At 40.8% G+C, this 13096-nt stretch overlaps 1 protein-coding gene and 1 long non-coding RNA gene across 6 annotated transcripts in view; one reads left to right on the forward strand and one right to left on the reverse strand.

The window, feature by feature from the left end:
- The window catches only part of NXT2 (nuclear transport factor 2 like export factor 2), an 80194-nt gene that overhangs the window by 2112 nt on the left and 64986 nt on the right, over positions 1-13096 (reverse strand). Inside the window, exons 1-3 of one of the 4 annotated variants that reach the window (XM_084534127.1) lie at positions 4224-4551; positions 2117-2203; positions 863-1007 (exon numbers count right to left, since the gene is read on the reverse strand). In XM_084534127.1, coding sequence (XP_084390253.1) covers positions 863-1007; positions 2117-2134 — 163 coding nt within the window. In that variant the 5' untranslated portion in view covers positions 2135-2203; positions 4224-4551. Of the gene's footprint in view, positions 1-862; positions 1008-2116; positions 2204-3886; positions 4048-4223; positions 4552-13096 lie in introns of those variants that run through there. The other 3 variants (XM_084534125.1, XM_084534124.1, XM_084534126.1) reach the window with 3 other exon arrangements.
- On the forward strand, positions 3897-6335 carry LOC311443733. Of its 2 annotated transcripts, none has more exons than XR_014697437.1 (3): positions 3897-4015; positions 4914-5213; positions 5497-6335. It is a non-coding gene; the product is annotated as an uncharacterized lncRNA (long non-coding RNA). The 2 variants fall into 2 exon arrangements; XR_014697438.1 differs by lacking the exon at positions 3897-4015 and adding an exon at positions 4162-4306.

The following is a 13096-nucleotide window of genomic DNA, read 5'->3' on the forward strand; positions in this document are numbered from 1 at the left end:
AAAGACTAACAGGTAAAAGAAGCAGGAAACGTATGCGAAAGTTTTATTCATTTCTGGTTGTACTAGGTATAGGCTAAAAGTTGGTTACACATCCATGAAAAATACAGTTTTGTTGCATCATTTCTATGTGGACAATAGTGTATTCGCTCTCCAACAGTGCTTTTTAATAGGTTTTGTATTTTCATCTCATGTCGTTCGCTTTAGAGCACTAAAAACAGCCCCTGGGTTTTTGCTTAGAATAAGCTCTCAGGATTTGATATACGTATTTAGCAAGTTGCATACGTTCCCCTCTCCCTCACCCCGCTAGACCTCGTATCCTTTTCATGGCAGAGCAAAGCAAGCACGCTTGGCAACAGGCTTTTGTCTCATACTCCGCAAATATCCATTGGAAGTCATTTATTAACTTCTCAATTACGTAAGCATTTCTTTGGCAGTTGCTAATTAGAAATCAATGTAACTTAACATCAGTTCAAGATAGAAAGAATTCAGAGTACATACAGGTTAATGATTTGTTCCATGTTATACTGCACGTCAGTATCAGAGGCTACAGCAGAGGTCTCTTGGCTCTCAGACATTGTCAAGGACAACATAACCCAGTAAGCCAGACTTTTCACAACCCACAAAAATACATCACATTTGAATACGATCTTAACAAAAAATATCCTTGAAGTGTTTTCCCAGGCATGAGATGTAGTGTGGAGTTGCTGCATCTCTTGATTTGTGCTTTTTTTTATGCACAGCTTTACCTTTTAACCCTTAGTATTTTCTCTAAGCTAGACCCAAGAGCACTATTATAGCTGTAGTTCACTTGCAGTGGTTATAAGATACCTAACTAAATAAATAAATTATAATGGAAGCTTACCATGAACAGGCTGGCAGTCCAACACGTTAATCTGGAATTCACTAGACGGCAACATTTCAAAAAATTCATTCAGTGCTTCTTGCCCAGACACTGCATTACCATTCCAAACTAAGGTTGCTTTGTCCAAATAAAGCCTAGTCAAAACCTGAGGGGTTACGAACAGACATATTTGGAAAAAAAGCATAAGCACAACACTCTCCACAAAGAGGTTGAGAGAATCTTGTTTTGCATTACAGATTTCTTCAGCTACGTAAATAAATAAGACGCCCTCCTCAAATATTAGGTCCTTTTAACAATTAGTGCTCCCGATCAAGAATTAAAATAAAAACATGTTTTGCTTTATAACTTGCATACTGACTTGTGTCCAAATTTAAATATTGATGAGATTCCTTTAACAAAGCTAGAAATACAACTGAACTACTTGGTAACAAAAGGAAAGGGCTACTTTTCCAGAATAATTAATTGCTGATTTTGTGTGTGTACATACATGTGACACAGGTAGTCAGCAAATTATAATTTCAGGTAAAAAAAAAAAAAAAAAAAAAAAAAAAGAGAAAAAAACAGTAATGGTGGAAGCCTACAAGAGGACAATTACCTGCAGCAGCAGCAGAGCAGCACCTCCCCAGTATTTCATAACCTGTGGGGTACCTTCCCTACCTCCCCTGCAAGCTGTTGCTACACCTGCGACTACCCTACCTATGCAGTGTGACTCAGTAGTGACACGCAAGTGCTATTTTCACAAAATCTACAGCTTTTGAAATTACAAATATAATACAGTAAGAGGTCCAAAGAGCTGTCAGTTCCCACAGGTTTTTGTGCACAAATATCCATTACATGATACAACATGAGTGTGGTCCATGAAGACTTCTGGAGTCAGACAGAGCTGTTTCCACTTTATCTTTCAGCACTCCTAAAGATTCCCAGAAACAGAAGGGAGAACTGCTTACACAAGCTTAGCAAAAAAGGAAGCTAAATCCTAGCCTCAGAAGTCACGTGATAAACCCTAAACGTAGCTGGACATGAACTGAAATATACTGAAGAACACTAATGCACCTCCTAATCGGGCCCCCCTCACAACAATGCTGCATAGTAACACAAAAATTTCCCTTCAGGGCAGTCCAAGAGGCCAAGTTGAGATCTCTGTTCTAATACAACATGTAACATCAACTTCCAGGTACTTTCAATTAATGCTAGTTAGAAAAGCAAGCAAAAACACCACAGGAAGTTCAAACTATTGTCAAAATATCTACATACCCTCCTTCTTTTATCCATTGTCTCATAATAAATGTTGACAAATTCTTCTGCAGCTCTGCAAGCCTGATCCACATAAGTTTTGAAATCCTGGAGAGAAAAAAAAGCACACATACAAAATTACTGGTTAGGCAGTTTTATGCAAACTAGTCATCCACACAACTTCTCCAGCTAGTTGTCAACCAAAGTCACTATCCTTTCCAACCTCACTGAAAGATGATGTCAAATAATGATGAAATTAATTCCAAATTCCTCTTCTGTGTGCTGAAGGTAGCACTTTTCTAAGATGCCAGTTTTAAGAATCATGTATGAATGCTTATTTATTTATTGTATTTAAATTGGAAATGTTTACATTGGAAAATGGCCTATGGCTAGCTGAACTAGTGTGAACACAAGTTTTCAGTAAAAATAGCTTTTGTTGTGATGGCTGGTCTGAAGAAAAGTTAAGGAACAAGATTTAGCCATTTATTTCTGAAAATTAGCAAGAATCCCATCACACTACCTCCATAGTCTCATTTTTAATCCAATTATATATATATGTAAAATGTAATAACAGTTGTAACTGGATATATAGGAAGGAGAGAGAAGGCCTGTGACCATGCTGACCATATTCCAGTATGAATTGCTCCAGTGTTATATCCACAGGTAAAAACCACTACACACTTCTCACATATCTCTATTTAATTCATCCAAAGGTTATCAGCCTTTGGTGCCACATCACTGCACTGGGATCTCACCCAGTTATTGATTCAGGCCCTTAATCTCTTACAGACCGTGAACAGTGATGTCTGAACTTCTTGTCCATAGATCTATAAACTTTCATTTGGTTTTGCTATGATAACTTTGTTTAAAATATCATCATTCTTCTATTTCAGCACTGTATTCTTGGTGTTTGCAACTTAATCACTAGTTCCCTATTTAGCAACTTACATCTTCTTGGCAGTCTTTAATGAATAAATACCAGAACTACCACAAATTCCTACAGCATTACCCCATGAAACACTTCTGCTCAGAGAAATTCCCATACTACAAAATATTGAAATGACCTATCAAATAATTCCTGCTTACTCCACACGCACACACACAAAAAAAGTATTTCATATTACTGTTTACTATTTTTTAATATCCCACCGTAAGGACATGAGCCTGTTCATCTTCCTAGCTCATCCTACAGTTTCTGGACCCACAGGCCAGTTCCCAGCACGACAAAGCACTCTGAAAGGCACTGCACTGCAGCCAGCAGGCACTCTTTGGCAGCAGGAGACGAGCAGTGCCCAGCTGCCCACCAGGGGCCCTGCAGGCAGCGCTCGTCCTGTCGGTGCCGTGCCGTTACTGCCGGCCAGCCCCCCCCGCACACTCGCACTCTGCAGCCCGCAGCCACGCAGTGCGCGTTGCCAGCCGGACCCCAGGCAGGCAGACGGGCTGCGAGGGGGCGGCCAGCGGCTCTGTGGGGCGCTGTTACAGAGCCCGGCTCTCAGGCACCACCAACGCGCCCCGACGGTCGGGCGGCGATCGCCGTGCGCGCAGCGCTGCGCGGCCCTTCGGAAAGCTGCGCGGGCCCCGGGGCTGAGCCCGGCCGGCCGAGGGACCCGGCGGAGGCTCGGGGCGCCAGCACAGCGCCGCCGCCAACAGCCCCGGCCCCGGCCCCGGCCCCGGCCCCGGGCCTCCCGCTGCCCTCAGGCACCGCGGCCCCAGGCCCCAGGCCCTTCCCCTGAGGCCCTCAGCCCTACCCCGTCCCGGCCGGGCGCAGAGGCCGCGCGGAGGCCACCGCACCTCCGCCCGAGCCCCCGCGGCGCCGGCGGGGCCCAGCCGTGCCCCCGCTCTCACCAGGGCGGCGGCCATGAGGCGGCGGAACGGAACAGAACTGAACGGAGCGGAGCGGAACGGAACGGAACGGGCCCGGTGAGGCGCGCGAGCGGCGGGCGGGCGGGCGGGACCGGACGTGCGCCGCTGCAGGACCCCGCCGCTTCCGCCCGCGCGGGAACCCGGGGGCCGCAGGTTCGAGGCCCGGCCCCGCCGCCAGGCTGTGGCACCGCGCGTTGGTAGGAGGCCGGGCTGGCAGCGCGGGGCTGAGCTCCATGCTGATTGTAAAGGGCTTGGGAGGAAATACCAGTCGCGTGTGCAGGTGGCTGAGTGGGAATCCGCAGCGAGTCCAAATGCCTTGGTGTCCACTGCAGTTTTCTCAAAATAAAGGTCATAGCAGAGCTGCGCTGCGCACCATTATTCTTCCCCAGCTCCTTCTCAGGCCCATGAAGCTGTTAGTCACAATTTCATTCATGTGTGTGTTCTCCCCTACAGCTACAAGCACTATCCTCAGCATAGCATCCCTAATTATCAAGGTAATGCAGGAGCATTACCAAGACACTAAGCCAAAATACTGCACGGCTGCTCCCCCAGCAGCGCCCTCAGCCATCGGTGCGCACCGAGCAGCCCGCGCACTGCAGATCTGCTCTGCCTCTGCATCTGCCTTCAGCACGTTCAGGCCTCGAAAACACAACGGCATCCAGAGTGCAGCAGTGAAAAAGAAACAAGAACTTGCATCAGTAGTTCTGCTTTTCAGTGCTAGCAAAACCAAACACTTTAAGCGAATAATTAATCCGTAGATTTGAGTTGTTTCATTCTCTAAGAACCCAACCCTTGCTGTATTTTTTCATCTCTTTGTTGTCATGTTCTGCTCTCCGTGTTCTTCCTTAAAAACACTTTACAGTGAGGAGAAAATGCTACAGGCACAGAACATCTAATGTATTACTGCTCGATGCCACAGTGCTGATACACTAACATGTCTCTGTTCTCGATACAGCCACAGGTACAAAACACCCAGCACCACGGAGCTCCACAGTATTGCCTTTCTGTTCCACACAGTTTGACTCTACACATGATGCAGTGTAACTGTGGGATGCTAATGCAAGGCACCTCCTGCTCTGTCCTCTGACACAAAAGCACTCCCAGCCAGCTCCCTAGTGCCAGCCCTGCAGGCACCTCTTACACCTGTTCAAGGGCACGGCAGAGCACATTTGCTACAGCAGCTGTTTTAAAGAAGAGTTCAAGGACAGAGCAATTCAGAGTTGCTTGCTTTAAAACCTGAAGGTGATAAACAGAGGTATGTATACATTAGCACCAGGGAATTTTATACTTGCTCTTTCTGATTCCTCACTTGTATACTTAAAATTCACAACTTCTTAACTAAGTGTAAGAGACCATTTCCTTCACACAGATTCCACTTAACACCTGCTATTTTCTTCTTAGATCTGCAGGGAGTGGTTTCACATTAACTTTTTCTGTGGCAATGCCAACTTTAGCAGTCCCTTTGTTTTACTGGCCTTCACTGATTTGCAGTATGGCTCAGGACACTTGGCCATTATTTCTCCTGTGTGATTTTTCAGGCAGATCCATTCACCACTTGAGTTCAGTGTGTGACTCCAAGACACAGAAGGCAGAAGAAGAACAGTAACAGCAAACGTTAAAAGAGAAGGATGGGATGGATCTACTTCTGCCAATCTAAGCCTCAGTCATGGTCAAGATTTTTTCTAACTGTCACTTGAACAGCTGCAAACAAGTCAAGGAACACTTTGTACAAAAAATGTATATAGGAAGTGCTTTTTTTTTTTCTTTTTTTTTTTTTTTCCCATAAATCCATGTTTGTACTATATATGTATATTAGTTTGTTTAACGTGCTAGTTTAAAAACATTTATTCTTCATGAGTTTAGGACCAAAGTACACTCTTTTTGCCCAGTTATATTCAAGTGGCATGGAGATTATATGTATGTAATGCCATCTGATCACCAAAAAAAGAGTTGTTTTCTACAAATGGGTTTATTAAACATGTTTTTCTTTGGATCATTATATGCCTTTGTTGTTACCTGCACTTTGCCCTCAAGTATTTGAACCTGATTGTTCTGAGAAGTGCCTGCAATTATTTCAAAGATTCGGACACGTTATGTAACAACATGTATATATATTGCTGTATCATGCCAAACTCCCAAAATAAGATAATTCAATGTATTCCGTTTGGCAAAACACCCCTATGAGACACCCCTATTGTGAGACATAAACACCCTTATTAAAATCACAAGGAAGCAAAGTCATTCAGGATGCAGCATGTTTTTGACAGAACTATACAGCACGCAACAGAACGTAAGTTTCTGCATAACTTTCCTGAAAATTCCTGTTTCAGAGACTGTACCAATAGTGAAACAGACCTAAGTCCTACAGAGACCACAAAGAAAGACTGTATCTCAAATGGCTTACAGTCACAGTTAACGCAGCAAGCAGCTGCACCAAATGTGGCTGGCAGGTAAAGAGAGGATGTAAAGCTGATGCAAGCATGCTTTTGCAAAGACTGGTTGTGTATACAGCAGAACACACTCCCATGTAGCAACTACGCTATGAATGCTGGACCCTGTCATTGGTAGTAAAAAAAACAAACAAACTTCCCTAACAACACTTCTAGTACGAAATGAAGTGCCAGGCAGACATTGTATCAGTTGCATTTTGACAGCATAGTCAGAAACACCTGACTAGTTCCTATGAGCAGTTAAAGTAGCTCTCACAGAGAGCAGGAACTGAACGGCAGCCTCAGTAAGTATTTCAAATCAAGCCAAGGTTACAAGCAAAACCATTTTAGTTGCTTGAGTTTAATGTCTTAGAATGACTGGCCCTCAAGCAAGAAAAGAGAAACCAATCCAGCAGTGTTATGCTGTTGATAAAGTGCACATGGGTAATCAGACAATTAGTTGACTCCCTTATGTAGGACAGTCTGATGGAGATGGTATTATTCACATTGGTCTGACTGAGAACAGTCCACAGAGAAGCACAGGAGAATGGCATTTCTTCCTTCTGCTTCTAAAATAACAGTTGCCTGCTTATTGTGAAGACTGAAAAGCAGTTCAAGTACAGAATAGCCTGGAGCACAACAGGACTTAAATGGTACTATTGTGGCCCTCCATTATAACTAATTTGGTGATCCTTTTCATGCTTCTTGTAACATTAATGTTAGTGCTGTGAAGCAGCACTGACCTTGTCCTGGGAGAATTAGTCTGGACCTCAGATGGCCTCTCTGCAGTGCCTTGCAGCAATATGAAATAATTCCTCAATATTTTTATGCAGAAAAAGAAAGTGAGTTTGGGTTCTTCAGCATCTTCCAGAGTTGTGAAAATATTCATGAGGTCTTACACGCTATGCTACAAATAGTTAATGATAATGATGTGCTCTATATGTTAATTTGTGAATGCAATTTCATTTACTGGCGAATAACCAGATGGAAATTGCACACATTACTTACTTACTTGTTAGCAAGTTGTGCTTACTTTCACAGATAGCATGGCCAAACATGCCTTATATTGTGTCTGGAAGACTGGATATAAAAATGGGTCAATGTTTAACACTTTGTCCTTGATTTCCTACATATTTTAGATCTCTTCATGCTTCTGCTACGTGCATCTTTTTTTTTCCATGTGGGAGTGACTTTTCCCCAGCCTGCTGTGCCGGCCGGGAGCCGGCAGGGGGGAGAATGCACCAACATCCAGCGCTCCCATAGCAGGGACTGAGCCAGGCAATTGCAAAAAAAAAAAAAAACAAAAAAACAAAAAAAAAAACTTGCTGCTTTGCTGGAGCAAGTTGAGCCGTAAGGCCGGCCAGTTAAATTTGCATAATGCAGTATACAGTAGGAAACGACCTGAAGAGACTCAAGAGACCTGCAATTACTTACTAAAGATGATGTGCAGCTGACTGTGAAGAAATCGTATACTGAAGGTGATAAACACTGGGAATGGAAAGATGCGTCTGTGATAGGACTGCTGGGGAGAGGACTGAGAGTTTGGGTCAGGGCATATGAGGCTGTGCCCTTTAGTAGACTGAATCACATCCAGGAATGTCAGCTGTATACTAATTTGTCATTGCTGTGTAGGAGTTGTATCACTAAGAAACAACATATTGTGCTGAATTAACAACTGCTTGGTGATAGTTGCTTAATACAGAAGTTCAGATATCTTCCCATTTTAAATCTCAAGTCTGTCATTGTGTCACTACATCACCATGCTACCTATTTACCTCAAATTAATAAAAGTACTTCATAATACCTCTCTCATATAAAGAAGAGCTATCATCAGTTTCCAAACAAAAAAAAAAAGCAAGGCATTGAAATTATACGTCTTGCTCAAGGTCACAAAGGGAGAAAACTGCAGAAATGAAAACTGCAATTCCAGTCTTTTACACTCGCTGTGTAAACATCTTCACTCCATTCTGAGATACTAGTGTAAAATTAAAAAGAATCAATCCTATCTGTTATCTTCATTCTGTATTTCATGTTTATTTTCTTCACATTAGACACAATTTAGACAATGTGTCTAAAAAGTACAGTGTCATGGTCCTTTTCTATGGATTGGATGTGTATGTAATGACTACTGTAAATGCTAGTGGAGTGAAGGAATTGTATTTTTGTTATTACAGAGACTGTGAACAACCTGGATAAAACAACAGAAATGTGACAAATACCTGCAAAAGCATTACCTCTTTGTTTACCCGTATGCATCTGTGAAACCTGGACGAGTAACAGGCTTGGCACAAGCCTCCCTGCTGGCAGGTTGTGCAAAGTTCTCTATTTTTCAAACACGTTAAATTAGGAATCTGAGGAAAAGATTTTTTAAACTCTCATTTATCAATGGCTGCTCCATCAAATGAAGTAATGTGTAAAGAATAAAATCAGAAATAGTAGAAACTAAGGTAGCTAGTGAGTTCACAAACCTTTCTGACAGTTCAAGATTTGTGTCTACGATTATATTTTTTTTCATTCAACTACTTTACACAGTGCAATCATTATCTTTTGTTCTGGCAACGGTTCATCAGAATACTGCTCAAGCAGGATTCACTGCAGATTTTCTAGTGCAAGTTAGGGAGGTAGATAATTTAAAGATTCCCTATGCCCGTTGCCTGCCTTAGCACCAGTCATAACTCAGTGAAGTAATGTGTCAAAATGGAAGATGTGCTAAAAACATGGGTGCAGAATTCATTCTCAGCTGCTTCTAAGGATGACACAGAATTCTGAATATCCCTTTAGTCATTAGACTTCTTGTTGGGACCATGAAAATGGGGAAAACCAGAATTTTTTTCCTTAATGTGAAGCAGTATGCAAGACCTAGTTCAAAATATTACTGTGAAAGAGGTAACTTGGTAGCTCACAACAGTGGCCAAAATATATTCAGGTCTAAGCTTCCTGCAAAAACAGAGACTAAAAAACAGAAATCCACCACCACAGTATTGAAAAAGTAAGAGCAGCAGGAAGAAATGTAAAATGTTTGCAGGTGGTATGGAAACTCCTTCAAGACATATTAGAAATCTGAGATACTCAGAATAAATTCATGTCACTTAATGAAATACTTCTAAAAAGATCATTAAGGTTGAGAACACTTAATAACAAGCAAACATAGAGAATTAGAAGTACAAAGATATCCTCCAAAAAATGAAGTTGTTTCCAAATGGAGAAAATAGTGTGTGGGGGGGGAAACATAAAGTTTGGCTGGTAAAATTTAAAAAGGAAGTAAGGCAAATCAAAGTAGTTCTCAGAAACATTTTACTCAGGCACTATGAATGAAATCCTTTTTCAAACATATCAAAAGCAACAAGCCCTGCCAGAAAATCTGCAAGGCCAACAAGTTAACAGTACACACCAAAAGAAGACAAGGCTGTAGTAGAAAGCTAAACAAACTCTTCATATCTTCAGGAGTTTACAAAGTCTCTTATATTAGAGCCTTTCTTAAAAGGGAATGAAATGAAGGATCTGTCATAAAGTGAAATGTCAGGACAAAAGGTTTTAGAACAAATCCATAAAACAAATAGTAACTAATCACAAGTTGTATGCCAAGTTATGTGCTCCTAAAGGACATGCTAACCATGGCATGTAATCTCTAATTTACAACAGGTTCTGTCCTCCAGGAATGGAAAGTGCCAAATTTGAGGGCAATTTTCTAAAAAAGCTCCAAGATGTATCTGGGGAACAATAAAGCAGTAAGTCTGATGTTTGCCCTTTGCAAATTGGTAGAAACTATAATAAAGAACAGAACTGGTAGATACTTTGATAAATGTGACATACTAGGGCAGACTTAAAGTAGCTTTTTAGGGAGAAGCGTCACAAATCTGTTAGTTCTTCAAAAGAATCAAGAATCATGTGGGGGTAAAGAGCCTTACTAATGAACAATTTCTTCTTCCACTAAGTGATTTCCTTAAACTTTGAGATTTTTCTAACTCATGGTTGTAGATTTGTCATACTCTGAAGTAGCTGAATAGTTTTTATATGAAATATTTTATGTAAATGTACAACTCCAAGTACCAATCCAAATTATGTCTGTGGAATAATAAGACTCTCTGCTTACCATCTCTCACTTCTTTATCCAACTCAGACATTAGATATAGTTGTAGTATTTTTATGGCACTTTTGCTGATTATGCAAAATTAGACTTTGAGAAAGCTCACCTAAACCTGACTGCCTGAAGATATATTTTCTTAACTTAGAAAGCATCATTTGCAAAAGGAAACAGAAGAGTCCATCTGAAACATATCTAAGATTTTCTTCAGGATTGCCCTTTTAGGCACCTTCCCTTGAGCAAGCCTTTACTTTGGGTTTTTAAGTAGTAAAAAGTAGTATGAGCAGAAGCAATTTCCACTTTGTGTTGAATAAATCATAGTCATTCTGTATATTGTCCAAATAGATTCCCAAATATGTATTTGAATGTAGATCAAGTAACAACTAAGTCTAACTCATAGTTTCTCTTCAAAAGCCCAGCTATTCCTACCAGTTTCTCAGCCTTTATCTCCAGCACCTCAAGCCAACTTACCCATGCTCCCCAGGCTTTTCTATTCTGGAAAGAACGTACAAGGTACAAATGCCAGAATGACTCAGCAGCAATGACACTGAACTCGCATGCAGAGTTCAAGCAGTTTACATCAAGATGACTCACCAAAATACCTTTACATCTGAAGATGGTTCCTAGAATATGCTCCACTACACCCACTTACCATATGGAAGGGAAATTTTGAGTTAGTTTAGATCTTACAGACCAAAGCAGAGGCAAAAAGTGTAACTGTTGAAATAGCTGGGATCAGCAATTACGACTGTGAGATGCATTAGATATATGGGGTGGTTTTCAGTCTGTAATCAGTAATACTAACCTTTAAAATTATTTTTTTGTTGGAAAGCTTCCTAAAAAGCTGATACTAAGAGCAATGAATTCAAACTGTAATCACAAATAAATGGCAAATAGGATGACATGCATATCAATGTATATTGATAATACCTGTATGGAGATAGGAAATAGCTTTTAGGGGTGGCTGCTTTATAAGTTTGGTCAAATTTACTCAAAATATCATAATTAAAGATAAGTAAAAATGCATTAAGATTTCAAAAATGTATTCAACGATCTGTGTTACACCAGTTGTTGTTTTTTTCATCAGTTGGTACTCTGTTAATTAAAATTAATGAATAGCAAAGCTCTGGATGATTTCAGAATCGCTGGAAAATGTATAATATTTATTGCAAATTATTTTGATACTGGGTGAATAACGATCACAGGATGAATGCAGAATTCAGTCTCCAGCAAGAAAAAGAATTCTCGTTTTTCCCATAATATTCTCACATGACAAGTACGTACACTTGCATTCTCATCTATACAAAAATGAAGCCAGACTACATAATGCTAGGCTGCTTTTCAAACTAACCTTGTGTCAAAGAAAACTGTGAGTTTTCTGTAATGACTTCTGTAACAGGCTAAAATGAGGTCAATGGGTCCTAATTACCCTTGGTAAAATGAACAGTCCTTAGTTTTGCTAATACTCCCAGCTTAATGTGTTTGCAATTTTCATGGGTTTATAATTTATTCGCCCTTAAGATTACATAATTAACACTGACAAAGTTTGAAATAGCATATCCTCTATTAAAAAAGCCTACAACCTACTATGTTTTTTAATTTATTGAGTTCAAGAATATATCCAGCATTACTTAAATCATAAACTTACTTGAACTCTGCAGGTTCAAAATCTCACTGCAACATTGTACATAACACTGAAGGGCAAATTCAGGAGGAAGCAGAAGGCAATGTTCTTATAAATTACAATAGCTACTCTACTGAAATAAAAACAAAAAACAACCAGAGACCGAAGAAATGATCCATGGCTATGTCAGTGATTAAAATTAAACTGGTAGGTTCACTCTCTCATTATTAGGTTTATCAGCCATCACTGATTGAATGCCACACACAGCATCCTTGTTAACAATGTCCAATTACAGTTCAGAGATTTAGCAGGTACAGTGATGTTTACCAGAAGGATTCCCTCAAGGTCAGTGATTCATACAGCGCTTCAGCCCTCAAGTTGGTAAAGCAGTATGTTTAAAGGCTATACGCTATTCTGTATGACCTTGAATCTTTCTGTATAGTGAATGGTGCTTGTGAAACATGGTTCTTTAAACTTTTGTGAAAGTTATCAAAATGTATAGGTAATGTTAGCCACATGTAGAGAAATTCAAGGAACTATCTCCTAAAATAAGAGAAACAACTGACGTTAGTCAAATCCAGACAGGTTCTGACGAATGTGATGCCTATGAATTTGGACCATGACTCAGTGTTAAAGGGTTTTGCCTGAGCAAGGGCTGAATGAGATCTCAATTCTATCCACTGATTTCAATGGCAACTGGGTGTAGGTCTCATGTGTTCAGCGCATTCACTCTTTGACTTATATGCTGGGTAAGACAGACTTGCTAAAATACTGCTAAAGCTGGATTTTGGATTTATTAAAATGCAGTGGACTTAAGAAGGTCTGGTTTGGTCAGTTCATTTTCAGTGAAAAAAGGCACATTACTCTGGATAGACCCAGGCAGAACCTGTGTTTGTTACAATCCCATGGGGACTGTGGACTATGCACTGCTCCACCTCAAATTCCTGTCATACCAGAACTGGTGGAATGCAATGACTCTTATCCTGATAAACACCCCTCTT

This window comes from Aythya ferina (assembly GCF_964211825.1).
Source record: "Aythya ferina genome assembly, chromosome: 13".
Taxonomy (NCBI): domain Eukaryota; kingdom Metazoa; phylum Chordata; class Aves; order Anseriformes; family Anatidae; genus Aythya; species Aythya ferina.